This window comes from Mustelus asterias, unplaced genomic scaffold (genome assembly GCF_964213995.1).
Source record: "Mustelus asterias unplaced genomic scaffold, sMusAst1.hap1.1 HAP1_SCAFFOLD_1743, whole genome shotgun sequence".
In the NCBI taxonomy this organism is placed as follows: Eukaryota; Metazoa; Chordata; class Chondrichthyes; order Carcharhiniformes; family Triakidae; genus Mustelus; species Mustelus asterias.
The window spans coordinates 16,107-32,901 of record NW_027591688.1 but is presented as its reverse complement, the minus strand read 5'-3'; the positions used below and the strand labels follow the sequence as shown (position 1 = coordinate 32,901).

The window sequence follows — 16,795 nt, the reverse complement described above, 5'->3', positions numbered from 1 at the left end:
AGGAGGCGGAGGGGGCAGGAGGAGGCGGAGGGGGCAGGAGGAGGCGGAGGGGGCAGGAGGAGGCGGAGGGGGCAGGAGGCGGCGGAGGGGGCAGGAGGAGGCGGAGGGGGCAGGAGGAGGCGGAGGGGGCAGGAGGAGGCGGAGGGGGCAGGAGGAGGCGGAGGGGGCAGGAGGAGGCGGAGGGGGCAGGAGGAGGCGGAGGGGGCAGGAGGAGGCGGAGGGGGCAGGAGGAGGCGGAGGGGGCAGGAGGAGGCGGAGGGGGCAGGAGGAGGCGGAGGGGGCAGGAGGAGGCGGAGGGGGCAGGAGGAGACGGAGGGGGCAGGAGGAGACGGAGGGGGCAGGAGGAGGCGGAGGGGGCAGGAGGAGGTAGGAGGAGGCGGAGGGGGCAGGAGGAGGCAGGGGGAGGCGGAGGGGGCAGGAGGCGGCGCAAGGGGCGGAGGCGGCGGAGGGGGCAGGAGGAGGTAGGAGGAGGCGGAGGGGGCAGGAGGAGGCAGGGGGAGGCGGAGGGGGCAGGAGGAGGCAGGGGGAGGCGGAGGGGGCGGAGGCGGCAGGAGTCGGCGGGGGCAGGAGGAGGCGCAGGGGGCAGGAGGAGGCGCAGGGGGCAGGAGGAGGCGCAGGGGGCAGGAGGAGGCGCAGGGGGCAGGAGGCGGCGGGGGCTGGAGGCGGCGGAGGGGGCAGGAGGCGGCGGAGGGGGCAGGAGGCGGCGGAGGGGGCAGGAGGCGGCGGAGGGGGCAGGAGGCGGAGGGGGCTGGAGGCGGCGGAGGGGGCAGGAGGCGGCGGAGGGGGCAGGAGGCGGCGGAGGGGGCAGGAGGCGGCGGAGGGGGCAGGAGGCGGAGGGGGCAGGAGGCGGCGGAGGGGGCAGGAGGCGGCGGAGGGGGCAGGAGGCGGCGGAGGGGGCAGGAGGCGGCGGAGGGGGCAGGAGGAGGCGGAGGGGGCAGGAGGCGGCGCAGGGGGCAGGAGGAGGCGGAGGGGGCAGGAGGAGGCGGAGGGGGCAGGAGGAGGCGGAGGGGGCGGAGGGGGCAGGAGGAGGCGGAGGGGGCAGGAGGAGGCGGAGGGGGCAGGAGGAGGCGGAGGGGGCAGGAGGAGGCGGAGGGGGCAGGAGGAGGCGGAGGGGGCAGGAGGAGGCGGAGGGGGCAGGAGGCGGCGCAGGGGGCAGGAGGAGGCGGAGGGGGCAGGAGGAGGCGGAGGGGGCGGAGGCGGCGGAGGGGGCGGAGGCGGCGGAGGGGGCAGGAGGCGGCGGAGGGGGCAGGAGGCGGCGGAGGGGGCAGGAGGAGGCGGAGCGGGCAGGAGGAGGCGGAGGGGGCGGAGGCGGCGCAGGGGGCGGAGGCGGCGGAGGGGGCGGAGGCGGCGGAGGGGGCGGAGGCGGCGGAGGGGGCGGAGGCGGCGGAGGGGGCAGGAGGCGGCGGAGGGGGCGGAGGCGGCGGAGGGGGCGGAGGCGGCGGAGGGGGCAGGAGGAGGCGGAGGGGGCAGGAGGAGGCGGAGGGGGCAGGAGGAGGCGGAGGGGGCAGGAGGAGGCGGAGGGGGCAGGAGGAGGCGGAGGGGGCAGGAGGAGGCGGAGGGGGCAGGAGGAGGCGGAGGGGGCAGGAGGAGGCGGAGGGGGCAGGAGGAGGCGGAGGGGGCAGGAGGAGGCGGAGGGGGCAGGAGGAGGCGGAGGGGGCAGGAGGAGGCGGAGGGGGCAGGAGGAGGCGGAGGGGGCAGGAGGAGGCGGAGGGGGCAGGAGGAGGCGGAGGGGGCAGGAGGAGGCGGAGGGGGCAGGAGGAGGCGGAGGGGGCAGGAGGAGGCGGAGGGGGCAGGAGGAGGCGGAGGGGGCAGGAGGAGGCGGAGGGGGCAGGAGGAGGCGGAGGGGGCAGGAGGAGGCGGAGGGGGCAGGAGGCGGCGGAGGGGGCAGGAGGAGGCGGAGGGGGCAGGAGGAGGCGGAGGGGGCAGGAGGAGGCGGAGGGGGCAGGAGGAGGCGGAGGGGGCAGGAGGAGGCGGAGGGGGCAGGAGGAGGCGGAGGGGGCAGGAGGAGGCGGAGGGGGCAGGAGGAGGCGGAGGGGGCAGGAGGAGGCGGAGGGGGCGGAGGGGGCAGGAGGAGACGGAGGGGGCAGGAGGAGACGGAGGGGGCAGGAGGAGGCGGAGGGGGCAGGAGGAGGTAGGAGGAGGCGGAGGGGGCAGGAGGAGGCAGGGGGAGGCGGAGGGGGCAGGAGGCGGCGCAAGGGGCGGAGGCGGCGGAGGGGGCAGGAGGAGGTAGGAGGAGGCGGAGGGGGCAGGAGGAGGCAGGGGGAGGCGGAGGGGGCAGGAGGAGGCAGGGGGAGGCGGAGGGGGCGGAGGCGGCAGGAGTCGGCGGGGGCAGGAGTCGGCGCAGGGGGCAGGAGGAGGCGGAGGGGGCAGGAGGAGGCGGAGGGGGCAGGAGGAGGCGGAGGGGGCAGGAGGAGGCGGAGGGGGCAGGAGGAGGCGGAGGGGGCAGGAGGAGGCGCAGGGGGCAGGAGGAGGCGGAGGGGGCAGGAGGAGGCGGAGGGGGCAGGAGGAGTCGGCGGGGGCAGGAGGAGGCGCAGGGGGCAGGAGGAGGCGCAGGGGGCAGGAGGAGGCGGAGGGGGCAGGAGGAGGCGGAGGGGGCAGGAGGAGGCGGAGGGGGCAGGAGGAGGCGCAGGGGGCAGGAGGAGGCGGAGGGGGCAGGAGGAGGCGGAGGGGGCAGGAGGAGGCGGAGGGGGCAGGAGGAGGCGCAGGGGGCAGGAGGAGGCGCAGGGGGCAGGAGGAGGCGGAGGGGGCAGGAGGAGGCGGAGGGGGCAGGAGGAGGCGGAGGGGGCAGGAGGAGGCGCAGGGGGCAGGAGGAGGCGGAGGGGGCAGGAGGCGGCGGAGGGGGCAGGAGGAGGCGGAGGGGGCGGAGGCGGCGCAGGGGGCGGAGGCGGCGGAGGGGGCGGAGGCGGCGGAGGGGGCGGAGGCGGCGGGGGCAGGAGGCGGCGGGGGCAGGAGGCGGCGGGGGCAGGAGGCGGCGGGGGCAGGAGGCGGCGGGGGCAGGAGGCGGCGGGGGCAGGAGGCGGCGGTAACAGGGCAGGAGGCCGAGGCAGAGCTGAAGCGAAGGATGATTGTTGGGGAGGGGGGTGGTGAGAAGAAAGAAGCTGGAGTACTTTTAAGTTCAATTGGTTGGCACTGCTGTCTCACAGCGCCAGGGACCCGGGTTCAATTCCAGCCTCGGGTCACTGTCTGTGTGGAGTTTGCACATTCTCCCCGTTTACTCCGGGTGCTCCAGTTTCCTCCCGCACTCCAAAGATGTGCGAATTAGGTTGACTGTCCATGGTAAATTGCCCCTTAGCGTCAGGGGGATTAGCAGGGTAAATACGTGGGATTACGGGGATAGGTTGGGTGGGATTGTCGCCGGCGCAGGCTCGATGGGCCAAATGGCCTCCGTCTGCACCGTAGGAATTCTATGACTGAGGAGGGGATTAGATTATTCTCTGCAAAGGAAGGTGGTGCAGGGGGTATGTGGAGAAAGCAGGGGAGTGGCATGAGGTTAATTGCTCCTTCGGGGATGCAGGACGAACATGACGGACTGAATGGCCTCCTTCTGCGCTGTAACAAATCTGTGGAGTGCTGAACAGCCCACGTGCGCATGGTAACTTGACCATAAAAAGGTAGTCAAACATGTTGCGATATTCAATCTTCTTATAACAATATCGAATTGCAGTACAGCATGGACTCAGAACTGCAGGCAGCTGGTTACACAGGTCCCTCATGGTGAAGACTATACCTGCGATAGCCTGTGCTACTGATGACGTGAAAAGGCAAATTTCTGTACATTTTTGTAATAAGGAAAATAATTTACTTACATTAGCCACCGAACACCCTTCCGCACTAACTCCTGATAACACAGGAGCGAGGAGGCTATTTTCTGCGCTTGACAGACAACTCCTGTAATAGTCTAGGACAGAATGCACAATATCCAGTTTGACATTTCCCCTGAATTTCTTGGAGTTTTAAAATGTTTGCAGGTTTCCTTATTACAGTAGAAAAAAAAGAGAATCAAAACGGTCCTAACCTTTGTGCAGGACACATCAAGGTCCAAGTCATAACGAGAGTGCAACTTTGGAATTGATGCTGCAATGGGAAAAACATAAATTTGTTTTCAGTGCAATGGACGTCCACAGAGGAATACAGTTTATTATGTTTTATTAGTGTCCCAAGTAGGGTTACGTTAACACTGCACTGAAGTTACTGTGAAAATCCCCTAGTCGCCACACTCCGGCGCCTGTTCGGGTACACTGAGGGAGAATGGCCAATGCACCCTAACCAGCACGTCTTTCGGATTGTGGGAGGAAACCCACGCAGAGACGGGGAGAACGTGCAGACTCTGCACGGACACAGTGACCCAAGGCTGGGAATCGAACCCAGGTCCTTGGGGCTGGTGCCAATTTATTTTCGTACGACTGGAACACACAGTTGCACTTACAGAAAACCACACTTCCCATAATCCAGCGGAGAGGTGCCAGTGTGGACCAAACGCTGCACCCGAAAGGATGGACAGATCACGAAGGCTGACCCAAAGCTCGGTCAAAGGGATGGATTTAAGAGAGGGTGTTAGGTGAAGAGGAGGAAGGTGGAATGTGAAAAAGGAGTCGGGGGAGAGAATTCCAGAGTGTGGGATCTACGTGGCTGAAAGCACAGCTGCTGATAGTGGGGCGAACGGGATGAAGAAAATGAAGTCAGAGGAACAAAGTTATCGCTCAAAATATAATTAAAAGCGATATAATCATTGTAGAATAGAATAGAATCGCTACAGCCCATCGAGCCTGCACCGACAACAGTCCCACCCAGGCCCTACCCCACAAATTTACCCCACTAATCCCCGACACTAAGGGGCAATTTAGCATCCACCTAATCCGCACATCTTTGAACTGTGGGAGGAAACCGGAGCATCCGGAGGAAACCCACGCAGACACGGGGAGAATGCGCAAACTCCACACAGTGACCCGAGGCCGGAATTGAACCCGGGTTCCTGGCGCTGTGAGGCAACAGCGCTAACCACTGTGCCACCGTGTCAACCATGTAAAATGTCTATTTCGTCTCAGCGCTTGACGCATTATCCATTCTTAATTTTTCCTCCTCCTTTCAAATGGCCATTACATCATCACGTTATGCTGTGCAAATGTGGGGTGTATCGGTAATATTCTGGATGTGTGATAACAGCAAGGGTTGCCCCATATGAATCAAACTACGTTTGAGTACAAGAGTTGGCAAATCATGGTGCAGTTATATAAAACATTGGTTAGGCCACATTTGGAGTATTGCGCGCAGTTTTGGTCACCACACTACCAGAAGGACGTGGAAGCTTTGGAGAGAATGCAAAGAAGGTTCACCAGGATGTTGTCTGGTCTCGAGGGTGTTGACTATGAGGAGAGGTTGAATAAAGCAGGATTGTTTTCACTGGAAAGACGGCGGCCGAGGGGAGACCTGATAAGAGGTCTACAAAATTATGAGAGGCACAGACAGGGGGGGATAGTCAGAGGCTTTTTCCAAGGGTAGAAGTGTTAATGACACGGAGGGGACACAGGTTCAAGATGGGAGGGGGGAAAGTTTAAGGGAGATGTGCGGGGGAAATTTTTCGCGCAGTGGTGGGTGCCTGGAACGCGCTGCCAGAGGAGGTGGTGGAAGCAGGCACATTAGCAACATTTAAGAGGCATCTGGATGGGTACATGAATAGGGAGGGAATAGAGGGATACGGACCGAGTAAGGGCAGAAGGTTTTTTTTAGTTTAGTTAGGGCATCATGATCGGCACGGGCTTGGAGGGCCGAAGGGCCTGTTCCTGTACTTTTCCTTTGTTCTATAACATATGTTGCATTAATATTTGGATGTAAAGTCTACTGTTTTTATAGACACGGCTCCTAACTGTGATAAACAAATTCATTCACTCGAGAGTTAAAAGTTAGTATATTACAAATCTAGATCTTAGCAAATGAAATTTGGATTTAGTTCCCTGTTAACAATGGTTATGGATAAAATGGCAATCTAACGCACATTCCTGCATTCTGTCCAAGCTGTTTTCAACCCACAGTAGTTATGCCACAATTTATTCTTCTGGAACCTGAATTACAGAAGCTCTCACAAATCGATTTCCGAAATCTGTCGCTGAAAGGAAAACAGAGCGGCATCCAAAACACTTCAAAATTCAATAAACGTACGTTCTTGGAAGATCAGTCCCACTTTATCCGCGATCTCTCTGCTCACGAGTATCAGAGGGTTCTCTTCGGAGGTTTTGGGGAAATTGAGAGCGTGTAGGTGGGGTTCAAGCTCAAGCTGTCGGCCTTCAAAGACGAATTCTTGCAGGTGGGGCCTAATTGTCGTCTGTTTATAGACCAAGTCATAAAATACTGGCACTCTGAAAGGAAAGACAAAAGCAGGAATATAAACGCAGCTCAGCTCCGTGGAAGGAAAATTAAAGCAAAACAATTATTTCATCAACTCTCCAGTCAGCTGAAGACAAATATATATATCATTGCCAAAGGATACTTTACAAATTCACACAACATGCGTGTGTATAATGTGTACAGTATATAGCAGCTCCACTAAATACCTGCCTGTGCACATTTTATGGCTACAAGGTTTCAGTTCCTCGTGCAAATTCCATTATAAATGCAGACATTGTAATTTACCTGTACAGTTTAGATTCGTCCTTCTCTTAACTACACCTGTCCGACTGCTGTAGCAGTGTGTCTGAGCCGGTACTGCAGAGAAACCCGAGCAAACTCCATCACTGATACTGCTGCTAGCACAACTATTCAGCTAGAAAATCAGTCTTAGGAATAAAGGCATGATTTAATTCTGGAACATGGACAGGATTAGACATACACACCCTGGTCCAGAGCACCCACAAACAACTCTGATAATGAGCATGCTGATTGATATTGGCCAGGACCCCAAGGCTCACTCCCCTGCCACGGGGGTCCCGAGTCCACCCGGGAGAGCAGACAGCACCTTAGTTTCATTTCTTATCAAATGGCATCTGAAAGTGCTGCCCTCGCCCGCCCAGCCCCGCCCTCGCCCTGGATCAGCCTTGCCCCCGCCCGGCCTTGCCCTCGCTCGGCCCTGCCCCCGCCCAGCCCTGGACCTGCCCCCACCCGGCCCTGCCCTCGCCCGGCCCTGCCCTCGCCCGGCCCCCGCCCGGCCCTGCCCCCGCCCAGCCCTGCCATGCCCTGGACCTGCCCCCACCCGGCCCTGCCCTCGCTCGGCCCTGCCCCCGCCCGGCCCTGCCCTCGCCCAGCCCTGCCCCCGCCCGGCCCTCGCCCAGCCCTGCCCCCGCCCTGCCCCTGCCCAGCCCTGCCCCCGCCCGGCCCTGCCATGCCCTGGACCTACCCCCACCCAGCCCTGCCCCCGCCCGGCCCTGTCCTCGCTCGGCCCTGCCCCCGCCCGGCCCTGCCCTCGCCCAGTCCCCGCCCGGCCTTGCCCCCGCCCGGCCCTGCCATGCCCTGGACCTGCCCCCACCCTGCCCCGGAGTGTCAGCCTTGATTTTTTTGTGCTCGAATCCTGAAGTGAAACTTGAACCTTCTGGTTCAGAGGCGAGTGTGTTACCCACTGAGCTACAGAGGACATTCGCTAACATTTGCCATTCACTCCCAAAATCCACAGGAGATCAACTATATGACACATCATTTACACGTTGAAATTATACATAAAATAATTTTGAGTTATGGAATCAGTGTTTTACAGCACAGAAAGAGGCCCTTCAGTTTATCTCGTCAGTGCCAGACATTCTAATCCCATTTTCCAGCACTTGGTCCGTAGCCTTGTACGCTGTAGCATTTCAAGTGCTCACCTAAATACTTCTTAAACGTCACGAGGGTCCCCACCTCTATACTTCAATGTCTTTTACACCCACTATCCCCATAACCCTTTACATAGTTACTCAGAAATCTAAATCTATCAATCTCTGCTTTAAACATAATAGGAACATATAGCAACCAGAACGGCACAGTCCCCCAGCTGTGGCCTAATGAGCGTTTCATACAGCTCCATCATAACCGCCCTGCTCTTATATTCTATGCCTCGGCTAATAAAGGCAAGTATCCCATATGCCTTCTTAGCCACCTTATCTGTCCTGCGGCCTTCGGGATCTTTGGACATGCATCCCAAGGTCCTTCTGGTCATCTGTTCGGCCTAGTATCCTACTGTTCATTGTGTTTGCCCTTAGTCCTCCCAAAATGCGTCACCTCACACTTTTCAGGGTTAAAATATCGTTACTGCCACTTAAAAAAGCTCTTAAAAGGTAGTCACGTTTCTCAAACATCAATTTAAACAGTGTAACATTATCCTACGATGTTTTTGCTGGGGCGGCACAGTGGTTAGCACTGCTGCCTCACAGCGCCAGGGACCCGAGTTCAAGTCCCGGCTTGGGTCACTGTCTGTGTAGAGTTTGCGCATTCTCCCCTGTGTCTGCGTGGGTTTCCCCCGGGTGCTCCGGTTTCCTCCCACAGTCTGAAAGACGTGCTGGTTAGGCTGCATTGGCCATGCTAAATTCTCCCTCAGTGTTACCCGAACAGGCGCCAGAGTGTGGCGACTAGGGGATTTTCACAGTAACTTCATTGCAGTGTGAATGTAAGCCTACTTGGCGACGCTAATAAATAAACTTTAACTGGTGCTAATTCATAGCATGAATCCTCTCCAGCTTCTCGGGTACGGGATGAGGGAAAACTCTGACGACAGACCGCGGCAACTTTCTCAGTAACCATTAGCAGACAGAGTTCCACAATTGGAAACATGCGGAGAGTTGTTGCAGAATGTTCACACTCTGATAGGATACATACGTGTTATAGCTCGGAATGTAAATCTTGTGCAGTGTGACTTGCTGCAGGGAGAAGATGTGGATCACAATCCTGTGCAAAACATCATTGGTTTCGGCAAAAAACTGATCAAAGCTCCAGCACTTCTCCTGGTCGGTTTCAAGTATGTTTGCCAGGATGGGTGTCAACAGGGACTGCAGGCCTCTGTGGAGAGAAAGAGCAGGAAAATTACTTGCTGCTTCCAAACCAATTCCTTTCAAATGACAAAAAAAAAACATTGCCAGCATTTTCTATTTAGTTGCCAATGGGAATCAGAGCTGCATGACATTGCAAGGCTGAGAGGTGGAGGGGGAGAAAACAGCCCTCAATCAGTTATGGGAGCGTCTGTCGAGAGAAGTGAGTTGCTTATAACAAAGGCTAAACCTTGCCCAGGTGTTTCAAAGAACAAAGGGCAAAGAAAATTACAGCACAAGAACAGGCCCTTCGGCCCTCCAAGTCTGCACCAGCCATGATGCCCAACTGAACTAAAACCCCCATCCCTTCCGGGGACCATATCCCTCCATTCCCGTCCTATTCATGTATTTTTCAAGAGGCTCCTTATAAGTCACTATCGTATCTGCTTCCACTACCTCTCCCCGGCAGCGAGTTCCAGGCACCCACCACCCTCTGTGTAAAAAAAACTTACTTCGTACATCTCCTTTAAACTTTGCCCCTCGCACCTTAAACCTATGCCCCCGAGTAATTGACTCTTCCACCCTGGGAAAAAGCTTCTGGCTATCCACTCTCTCCATGCCCATTTCCTCTGCTGCACCAAGGTGTAATTTTTTTCTTTTAGTGATTTGTTCCTGGCGAGCCTGGTCTCTCGTAGGGAAGCTATGTCAACGTTCAGCTCATCAAGTTCCAAGGCAATCATGGCTTTCTTGCGTATCTCATCGACCGACTGCAAGTCATTTGTCAATCTCATGCACACGGTTCTGACGTTCCATCTTGCCAATCGAAAAGGGGCAACTTGTTCATTTTGTTTGTCTGGTGTGCTGAATTCCGTCCACTCGTTGAGCAGAGACTCTCAAGCTCCAAGCACCCACTGAAGAACATGGATCAACACCTTAGTGGTCAGGGGCTGTCCGACTCGAGGTGGGCAGTTACTGACCCATTGGGACACAATGGACCCGCCCACCATCAGAGACAACCGGTACCACCCTTCCTTTAGGCTAATCGAGCTGGGTCTATCACTCGTAACTGCTGTTCCCCGTGTTGTGTTCACACTCTGAAGCACGGCGGTACAGTGGTTAGCACTGCTGCCTCACCGCACCAGGGACCCGGGTTCAATTCCGGCCTCGGGTCACTGTCTGTGCGTGAGTTTGCACGTTCTCCCTGTGTCTGCCTGGATTTCCTCCGGGTGCTCCCGTTTCCCCCCACACTCCAAAGATGTGTGGGTTAGGTGGATTGGGCATGCTAAATTGACCCTAGTGTCAGGGGGATTAACAGAGCAAATGCATGGGGTTATGGGGATAGGGCCTGGGTGGGATTGTGGTCAGTGCAGACTCGATGGGCTGAATGGCCTCCTTCTGTACCGTAGGGATTCTATGATTCAAAACTGCAGCGTCTTCTTCGGGGCACACACCTAGGCGCATTCTATTGAGGCCATGGGCTGCCCACATGCCAGGATCTCGCTGTCCAGTTAAGTCCAAAGGAATGCAGGACACTACGTTTGGCACCAGCTTGGTTGTTGGAATTACCAGTAAGGTGACAATATTATGTCAGCCCGCCTTTGGACTCCACTTCAGAATTTTTAATCAAGGTTTACTGCCTTAGCCTTCAAGTCTCCCGAGGTCTCTACAAGACACTGGTGCTATCTGTCCAAAGCTGGGAGTCTGGTTCGTGAGTGCTAACGGTGTCCGAATGGGCAGTGGGTCTGTATATCTGGGGGCCAAACCTCCTCCGAGTTATGAAGCTTTAGCCTGAGACTACAAGGGATCCAGTTTCCGTGTGTCGCCACAAGGAGGCACAGCTGAGGTCTTGAGATGGAGAGGCTGTGTCCTAACAGGGAGAGACTGACACAGTTGGCTCTCTTTCCCACATTGCTGCCAGCCAACGGCAGGGGCTGAAAATGAGAGGCAAACTAGCCCACAAAAGCAGAAAGCATGCTAACTCTCTTCTATCACCGATGCACCAGATGCAGCACATCAACCTGACGGACACATGTATTGTGAAATCAGCAATGTGAAGGAGGCTGCCCTGAAAAGGTGTGGGATTCTTTGGGATTCTCAAGGGGAAAAGGTTCACCAATAATGCAGCGCTACGGAACCCTAGCAGGAAGACACTGCTGAACCCTCCCAATTTTACACCGGGGCTCTTCCGTGTTGAGTTCCGAGGTAGTGTCGGCCGAGGACTAACACAAAAATGGACCTAGTCAATGCCAACTCCTACTGGGAGTGGAATCAGAGAGCATCACGCAGAGCGTCAGATATTCACAGAGGCCAAGACTCAACTCCACTGTAACTTTCGGGCACAAGGACACCACAAGAGGGAAAAGGAGAAAGAAATATTTTAAGAAAATAACCTTTTCATATCAGCTGTGCATTTCTCAGGGGCAGGACTGAGATTTTGTTTTATTCATTCCTGGGACATGGGCGTCGCTGGCTGGCCAGCATTTACTGCCCTCCCCAGTTGCCCGAGGGCAGTTGAGAGTCAACCACATTGCTGTGGGTCTGGAGTCACATGTAGGTCAGACCGGGTAAGGACGGCAGATTTCCTTCCCTAAAGGACATTAGTGAACCAGTTTTTCCAACAATGGTTTCATGGTCATCAGTAGATTCTTAATTCCAGATATTTTTTACTGAATTCAAATTCCATCATCTGCCGTGGTGGGATTCGAACCCGGGTCCCCAGAACATTTCCTGAGTTTCTGGATTAATAGTCTCGCGATAATATCACTAGGCCATCGCCTCACCTTAAATGGAACTGATCTACTTTTCATCACTATCTAAACACGACCTCTGCTACATCTAAAGCAACCAAAGTTCCAGTGATCATACAAACATGCTAATTTTAGGTAAGGTCACCGATCATATTCAATTCATTATCAACATGTACGCAAATACTTTTAAGAGTGAGCTTACTTGGAAAGGTTGCAGGACAGTGGTAACTCATGATGCCAAGCTAATGGCCCATTTTCTGATTTCTGAACCCCCGCTATCGATCCTGGCGGTTTCAGGGTGATTATTTTGAACCTAAAATTCAACACATGGCAAAGCTGATTCAACTAACTAACTCAAGAATCTTTCACAAAGACAAAGCCACACTGTGCGCACAAGGCAAAATATTTATACAACACCTTTAGTATTTATACAGCACTCGGGCAGCACGGTGGCACAGTGGTTAGCATTGCTGCCTCACAGTGCCAGGGGCCTGGGTTCAATTCCACCTTCGGGTCACTGTCTGTGTGGAGTTTGCACATTCTCCGTCTGTGTAGGTTTCCTCCGGGTGCTCCGGTTTTCTCCTGCACTCCAAAGATGTGTGGGTTAGGTTGATTGGCCATGCTAACTTGATCCTACTGTCAGGGGGATTAGCAGGGCACATATGTGAGTTTACGGGAATATGGCCTGGGTGGGATTGTGGTCGGTGCAGACTCCATGGGCCGAATGGCCTCCTTCTGCATTGTAGGGATTCTATGATTAATGTCAGAAATGTCAAAAAAGTCCTTTCTGGAAGTGGAACAGGTACCAAACGGAAGAAGAATTTGGAGAGTGAGCAGAGACATGGTCCTAAAGGTAGGCATCAGGGAATGTTGAGTGAAAGGTCGCAAAGGTTTTAGGGAGAGAGGCGGATTCTAAACCCTAGACAGCCAAGGGCTGATGGTGGAACTGAGATAGGACGACAGTGACAGAGGAGCGGAGACGTGGGCTGTACATAACCAGTAGAAAGGGTAAAGTGGGATAAAGGAAGAGTTTGAATGCAAGGGCAGGAATGTGGACTTTAAAGATTTGAGGAACGCAATGGAGATTTTAAAGTTTATTTATTAGTGTCACAAGTAGGCTTACATTAACACTGCAATGAAGTTACTGTGAAAATGCCCTAGTCGCCACACTCCGGTGCCTGTTCGGGTAAACTGAGGGTGAATTTAGCATGGCCAATGCAACTAACCAGCTCGTCTTTTGGACTGTGGGAGGAAACAGGAGAATCCAGAGGAAACCCACGCAGACACGGGGAGAACATGCAGACTCTGCACAGACAGTGACTCAACCCGGGTCCCGGATGTGAGGCAGCAGTGCTAACCACTGGGCCTCCGTGCTGCCCATACAGAGATGGACAGAGATGGGAGCCAGCGGGGAAGAAGACAGTGTAAGTTAACATGTGATGGCAGAATTCAGAAAGTAGATGCTCAGGTCAGAGCTAAACAGAGCCTCACAACGCCAGGGACCCAGGTTCAATTCCGGCTTCGGGTGACTGTCTGTGTGGAGTTTACTCATTCTCCCGTGACTGCGTGGGTTTCCTCCGGGTGTTCCGGTTTCCTCCCACACCCCAAAGACGTGCTGGTTAGGTGGATTGGCCGTGTTAAATTGTCCCTGGGTGTACCAAGATGTGTGGGTTAGGGGGATTAGCAGGGTAAATATGTGGGATTACAGGGTTAGGGCCTGGGTAGGGTACTCTGTCGGAGAGTCGATGCAGACTCGATGGGCCGAACGGGCTCCTTCTGCACTGTGGGGATTCTATGATTCTAAGTGTATTAATATTAATGAGTGATTATGACCGCTTCGCCCCAGAAGCAAATAGCACAATCTATGGCGACACACACACAGATGCAATGGAAATAGAGGAACTTACATTACTGCCTTGTTTCTGCGGGGTCCCTCGAAAGGTCTGAAGGGGAGGCTGCCAGTGGCTGCATGGTAAAATGTGACTCCAATGCTCCATAGGTCTACAGTCACTCCATAGGTTTTCAGATGAGGCTTCCTCAAAACCGCCCGCTCATACATGTCTGGATGCTAATCAGATTGTTATTTTTCAGTCAGTAGTTCTTGGCCAAACTGGAGGACACAGCTACTAATACAGGCCTACGGGCCTTGACGAATAATCCCGTAATATTAATTTATTAATTGTGAAGTTATTTTTTTCTGATAGATGCAAAAATTTAACCATAAACATGCCCATTTTCTTCAGCGGTCACGGAAAGTTCATAGGTTGACAGAAAGGAAGTACAATTTCTTAAGAACATCACTCTTTCCATGGTTTAAGAATCTGTCGACTAGGCTGCAGTGAAGGCTAAACTCAGCCAATTAACAACTGCTCCAAGCACCCTTTGCAGACAAGGAGAGGGTCACTCTTCCGACTTGCAACATGACAATTAATCACATAACGGGGAAATCTCAGGGACATCAGCTTCAATCTTCCGTCAAAACAACTCACAATGTGTTGAATGGAGGCAAGTTCAAGTTATATTAATATCACGGTGGCACAGCGGTTAGCACTGCTGCCTCACAGCGCCAGGGACTCGGGTTCAATTCCGGCCTCGGGTCACTGTCTGTGTGGAGTTTGCACGTTCTCCCCGTGGCTGCATGGGTTTCCTCCGGGTGCTCCGGTTTCCTCCCACAGACCAAAGATGTGCAGGTTAGTTTGACTGGCCAAGATAAATTGACCCTAGTGTCAGGGGGTTAGCAGGGTATATATGTGGGGTGACAGGAATAGGGCCTGGGTGGGATTAGAATTATAGAATCCCGACAGTGCAGAAAGAGGCCATTCGGCCCATCGAGTCTACGCCGATCACAATCCCACCCAGGCGCTATTCCTATAACCCCATGCATTTACCCTAGCTAGTCCCCTTGACACTAGGGGGCAATTTAGCACGGCCAATCCACCTGATCCGCACATCTTCGGAGTGTGGGAGGAAACCGGAACACCCGGAGGAAACCCACGCAGACACGGGGAGAATGTGCAAACACCACGCAGACAGTGACCCAAGCCGGGAATCGAACCCAGGTCCCTGGAGCTGTGAGGCAGCAGTGCTAACCACTGTGCCACCGTGCCGCCCTACTAATTGTGGTCGGTGCAGACCTGATGGGCTGAATGGCCTCCTTCTACATTGTAGGGATCCTATGATTCTAAGTGTTATTGCCTTTCCTCACTTGTAACGTTGACGAGTTGAGTTCAATCCCAACATGTCGTGACGGCGGGGGTCTTAGATTTTGCCGACATACCACACACGCACCGAAATGAATGGTTATACCTTTAAGAAAAATCTCAAAAATTCCTGTCCCTCCTGATGAGTCACACTCAGTGCTCCAGCCCGATGAGTCCGAACTATGTACGTGTCGAGCCCGGCGTAGGCACAAAAACAAAGTCTCCCGCGCAAGAAGAAATCAGGGAGAAAATGCATACCAGCAAAGCCTGAGCTTGGACATGGGACCAAATTACAGACCATCCCACAGAGCATGGAATTATTAGCAAATTAGCTACTAACGAACTATTAGCCCCAATCTGTCCATGTCAGTATTTATGTTCTACTCTACTCTTTCCTCATCTAAATCTACGGTTGTAACCCTCTATTTCCTTGCCCAACTTGCCCTTAAATGCATCTATGCGGCACGGTGGCACAGTGGTTAGCACTGCTGCCTCACAGCGTCAGGGACCTGGGTTCGATTCCCGGCTTGGGTCACTGTCTGTGTGGAATTTGCACGTTCTTCCCGTGTCTGCGTGGGTTTCCTCCCACAGTCCAAAGATGCGCAGGTTAGGTTGACTGGCCAGGCTAAATTGACCCTAGTGTCAGGGGGATTAGCAGGGTAAATGCGTGGGTTTACAGGAATAGGGCCTGGGTGGGACTGTGGTCGGTACAGACTCGATGGGCCAAATGGCCTCCTTCTGTTTGTAGGGATTCTATGAAAGTCTGCGTGGGTTTCCTCCGGGTGCTCTGGTTTCTTCCCACAGTCCAAAGCTGTGTGGGTTAGGTGGATTGGCCATAATAAATACGTGAGGTTACGGGGACAGGGCAAAGGCAGGACTTTGGGTGGGTTGTTCTTTCAGAGTCAGTGCAGACTTGATGGGCCGAACAGGGCTCCTTCCGCACTATAGGGATTCTATGGTTCAAAAGAAGTTTCTTCTGAATTCCCTGATAGATTTCTTGCTGATAATGCCGTACTGATCGCCCCATGTTATGCTCTTCCCCACAAGAGCAAACATTACTTAAAAATCCACTGTGATAAATCTTTTCAGTTTTAAAGACCTCTGTTTGGTCACCCCTCAGCAGCCTTTTCCCAAGAGTACAGTGACACAACCTGTCTAGCCTTTTACGAAATATATAGATATATACCCTCACGTTTCTGGTCCTGTCTTTGTAAATCTTTTCCACACTCTCTCCAGTGCCTCTATATCCTCTTAATAAACTGGCGACCAGAAGAGCGCACAGTATTCCCAAGTGTGGTCGAACAAGATCTGTCCCAGATTTAACTTCCCCAATTTTTCAATTTAATCCCACGAGAAATAAAGCCAAGTGTTTGGTTTGTATTTTAATGGCCCTGCTAACCTGCGACGCAACTTGAATTAAATGGCATATTTCTAGGTGGCACGGAAGCACAGTGGGTTAGCACTGCTGCTTCACAGCGCCAGGGACCCAGGTTCGATTCCCGGCTTGGGTCACTGTCGGTGTAGAGTTTGCACGTTCTCCCCATGTCTGCGTGGGTTTCCTCCGGGTGCTCCGGTTTCCTCCCACAGTCTGAAAGCCGTGCTGGTTAGGGTGTACTGACCAGAACAGGCGCCGGAGTGTGGCGACTAGGGGAAATTTCACAGTAACTTCATCGCAGTGTTAATGTAAGCCTCAACTTGTGACACTAACAAATAAACTTTTTTACTTTACGCTGAGATCCCTTTGTTCCTCTACCCCACCTTCTCTCACCTTCTCTACCTCAGAGACTCTCACCTTCTAAGTAAGAAGTGACCTTCCTATTCTTCTTACTGAAATGCATATGTACATATCTAATTCCTGCTGCTGTTTCCAGAACAGTTCTGCCAACTTCTCACAAACCTTGGCACCCAATTAGAGGAGACACCA

The 16,795-nt window shown here is 54.7% G+C and overlaps 1 protein-coding gene across 1 annotated transcript in view; it reads right to left on the bottom strand.

The window, feature by feature from the left end:
* Positions 1–16,795, bottom strand: part of tbk1 (TANK-binding kinase 1) — a 63,479-nt gene that overhangs the window by 35,142 nt on the left and 11,542 nt on the right. Inside the window, exons 5-10 of the mRNA XM_078206733.1 lie at positions 13,579–13,739; positions 11,874–11,984; positions 8,776–8,955; positions 6,157–6,353; positions 4,016–4,074; positions 3,807–3,898 (exon numbers count right to left, since the gene is read on the bottom strand). Of these exons, the coding sequence (XP_078062859.1) occupies positions 3,807–3,898; positions 4,016–4,074; positions 6,157–6,353; positions 8,776–8,955; positions 11,874–11,984; positions 13,579–13,739 (800 nt within the window). The remainder of the gene's footprint in view (positions 1–3,806; positions 3,899–4,015; positions 4,075–6,156; positions 6,354–8,775; positions 8,956–11,873; positions 11,985–13,578; positions 13,740–16,795) is intronic.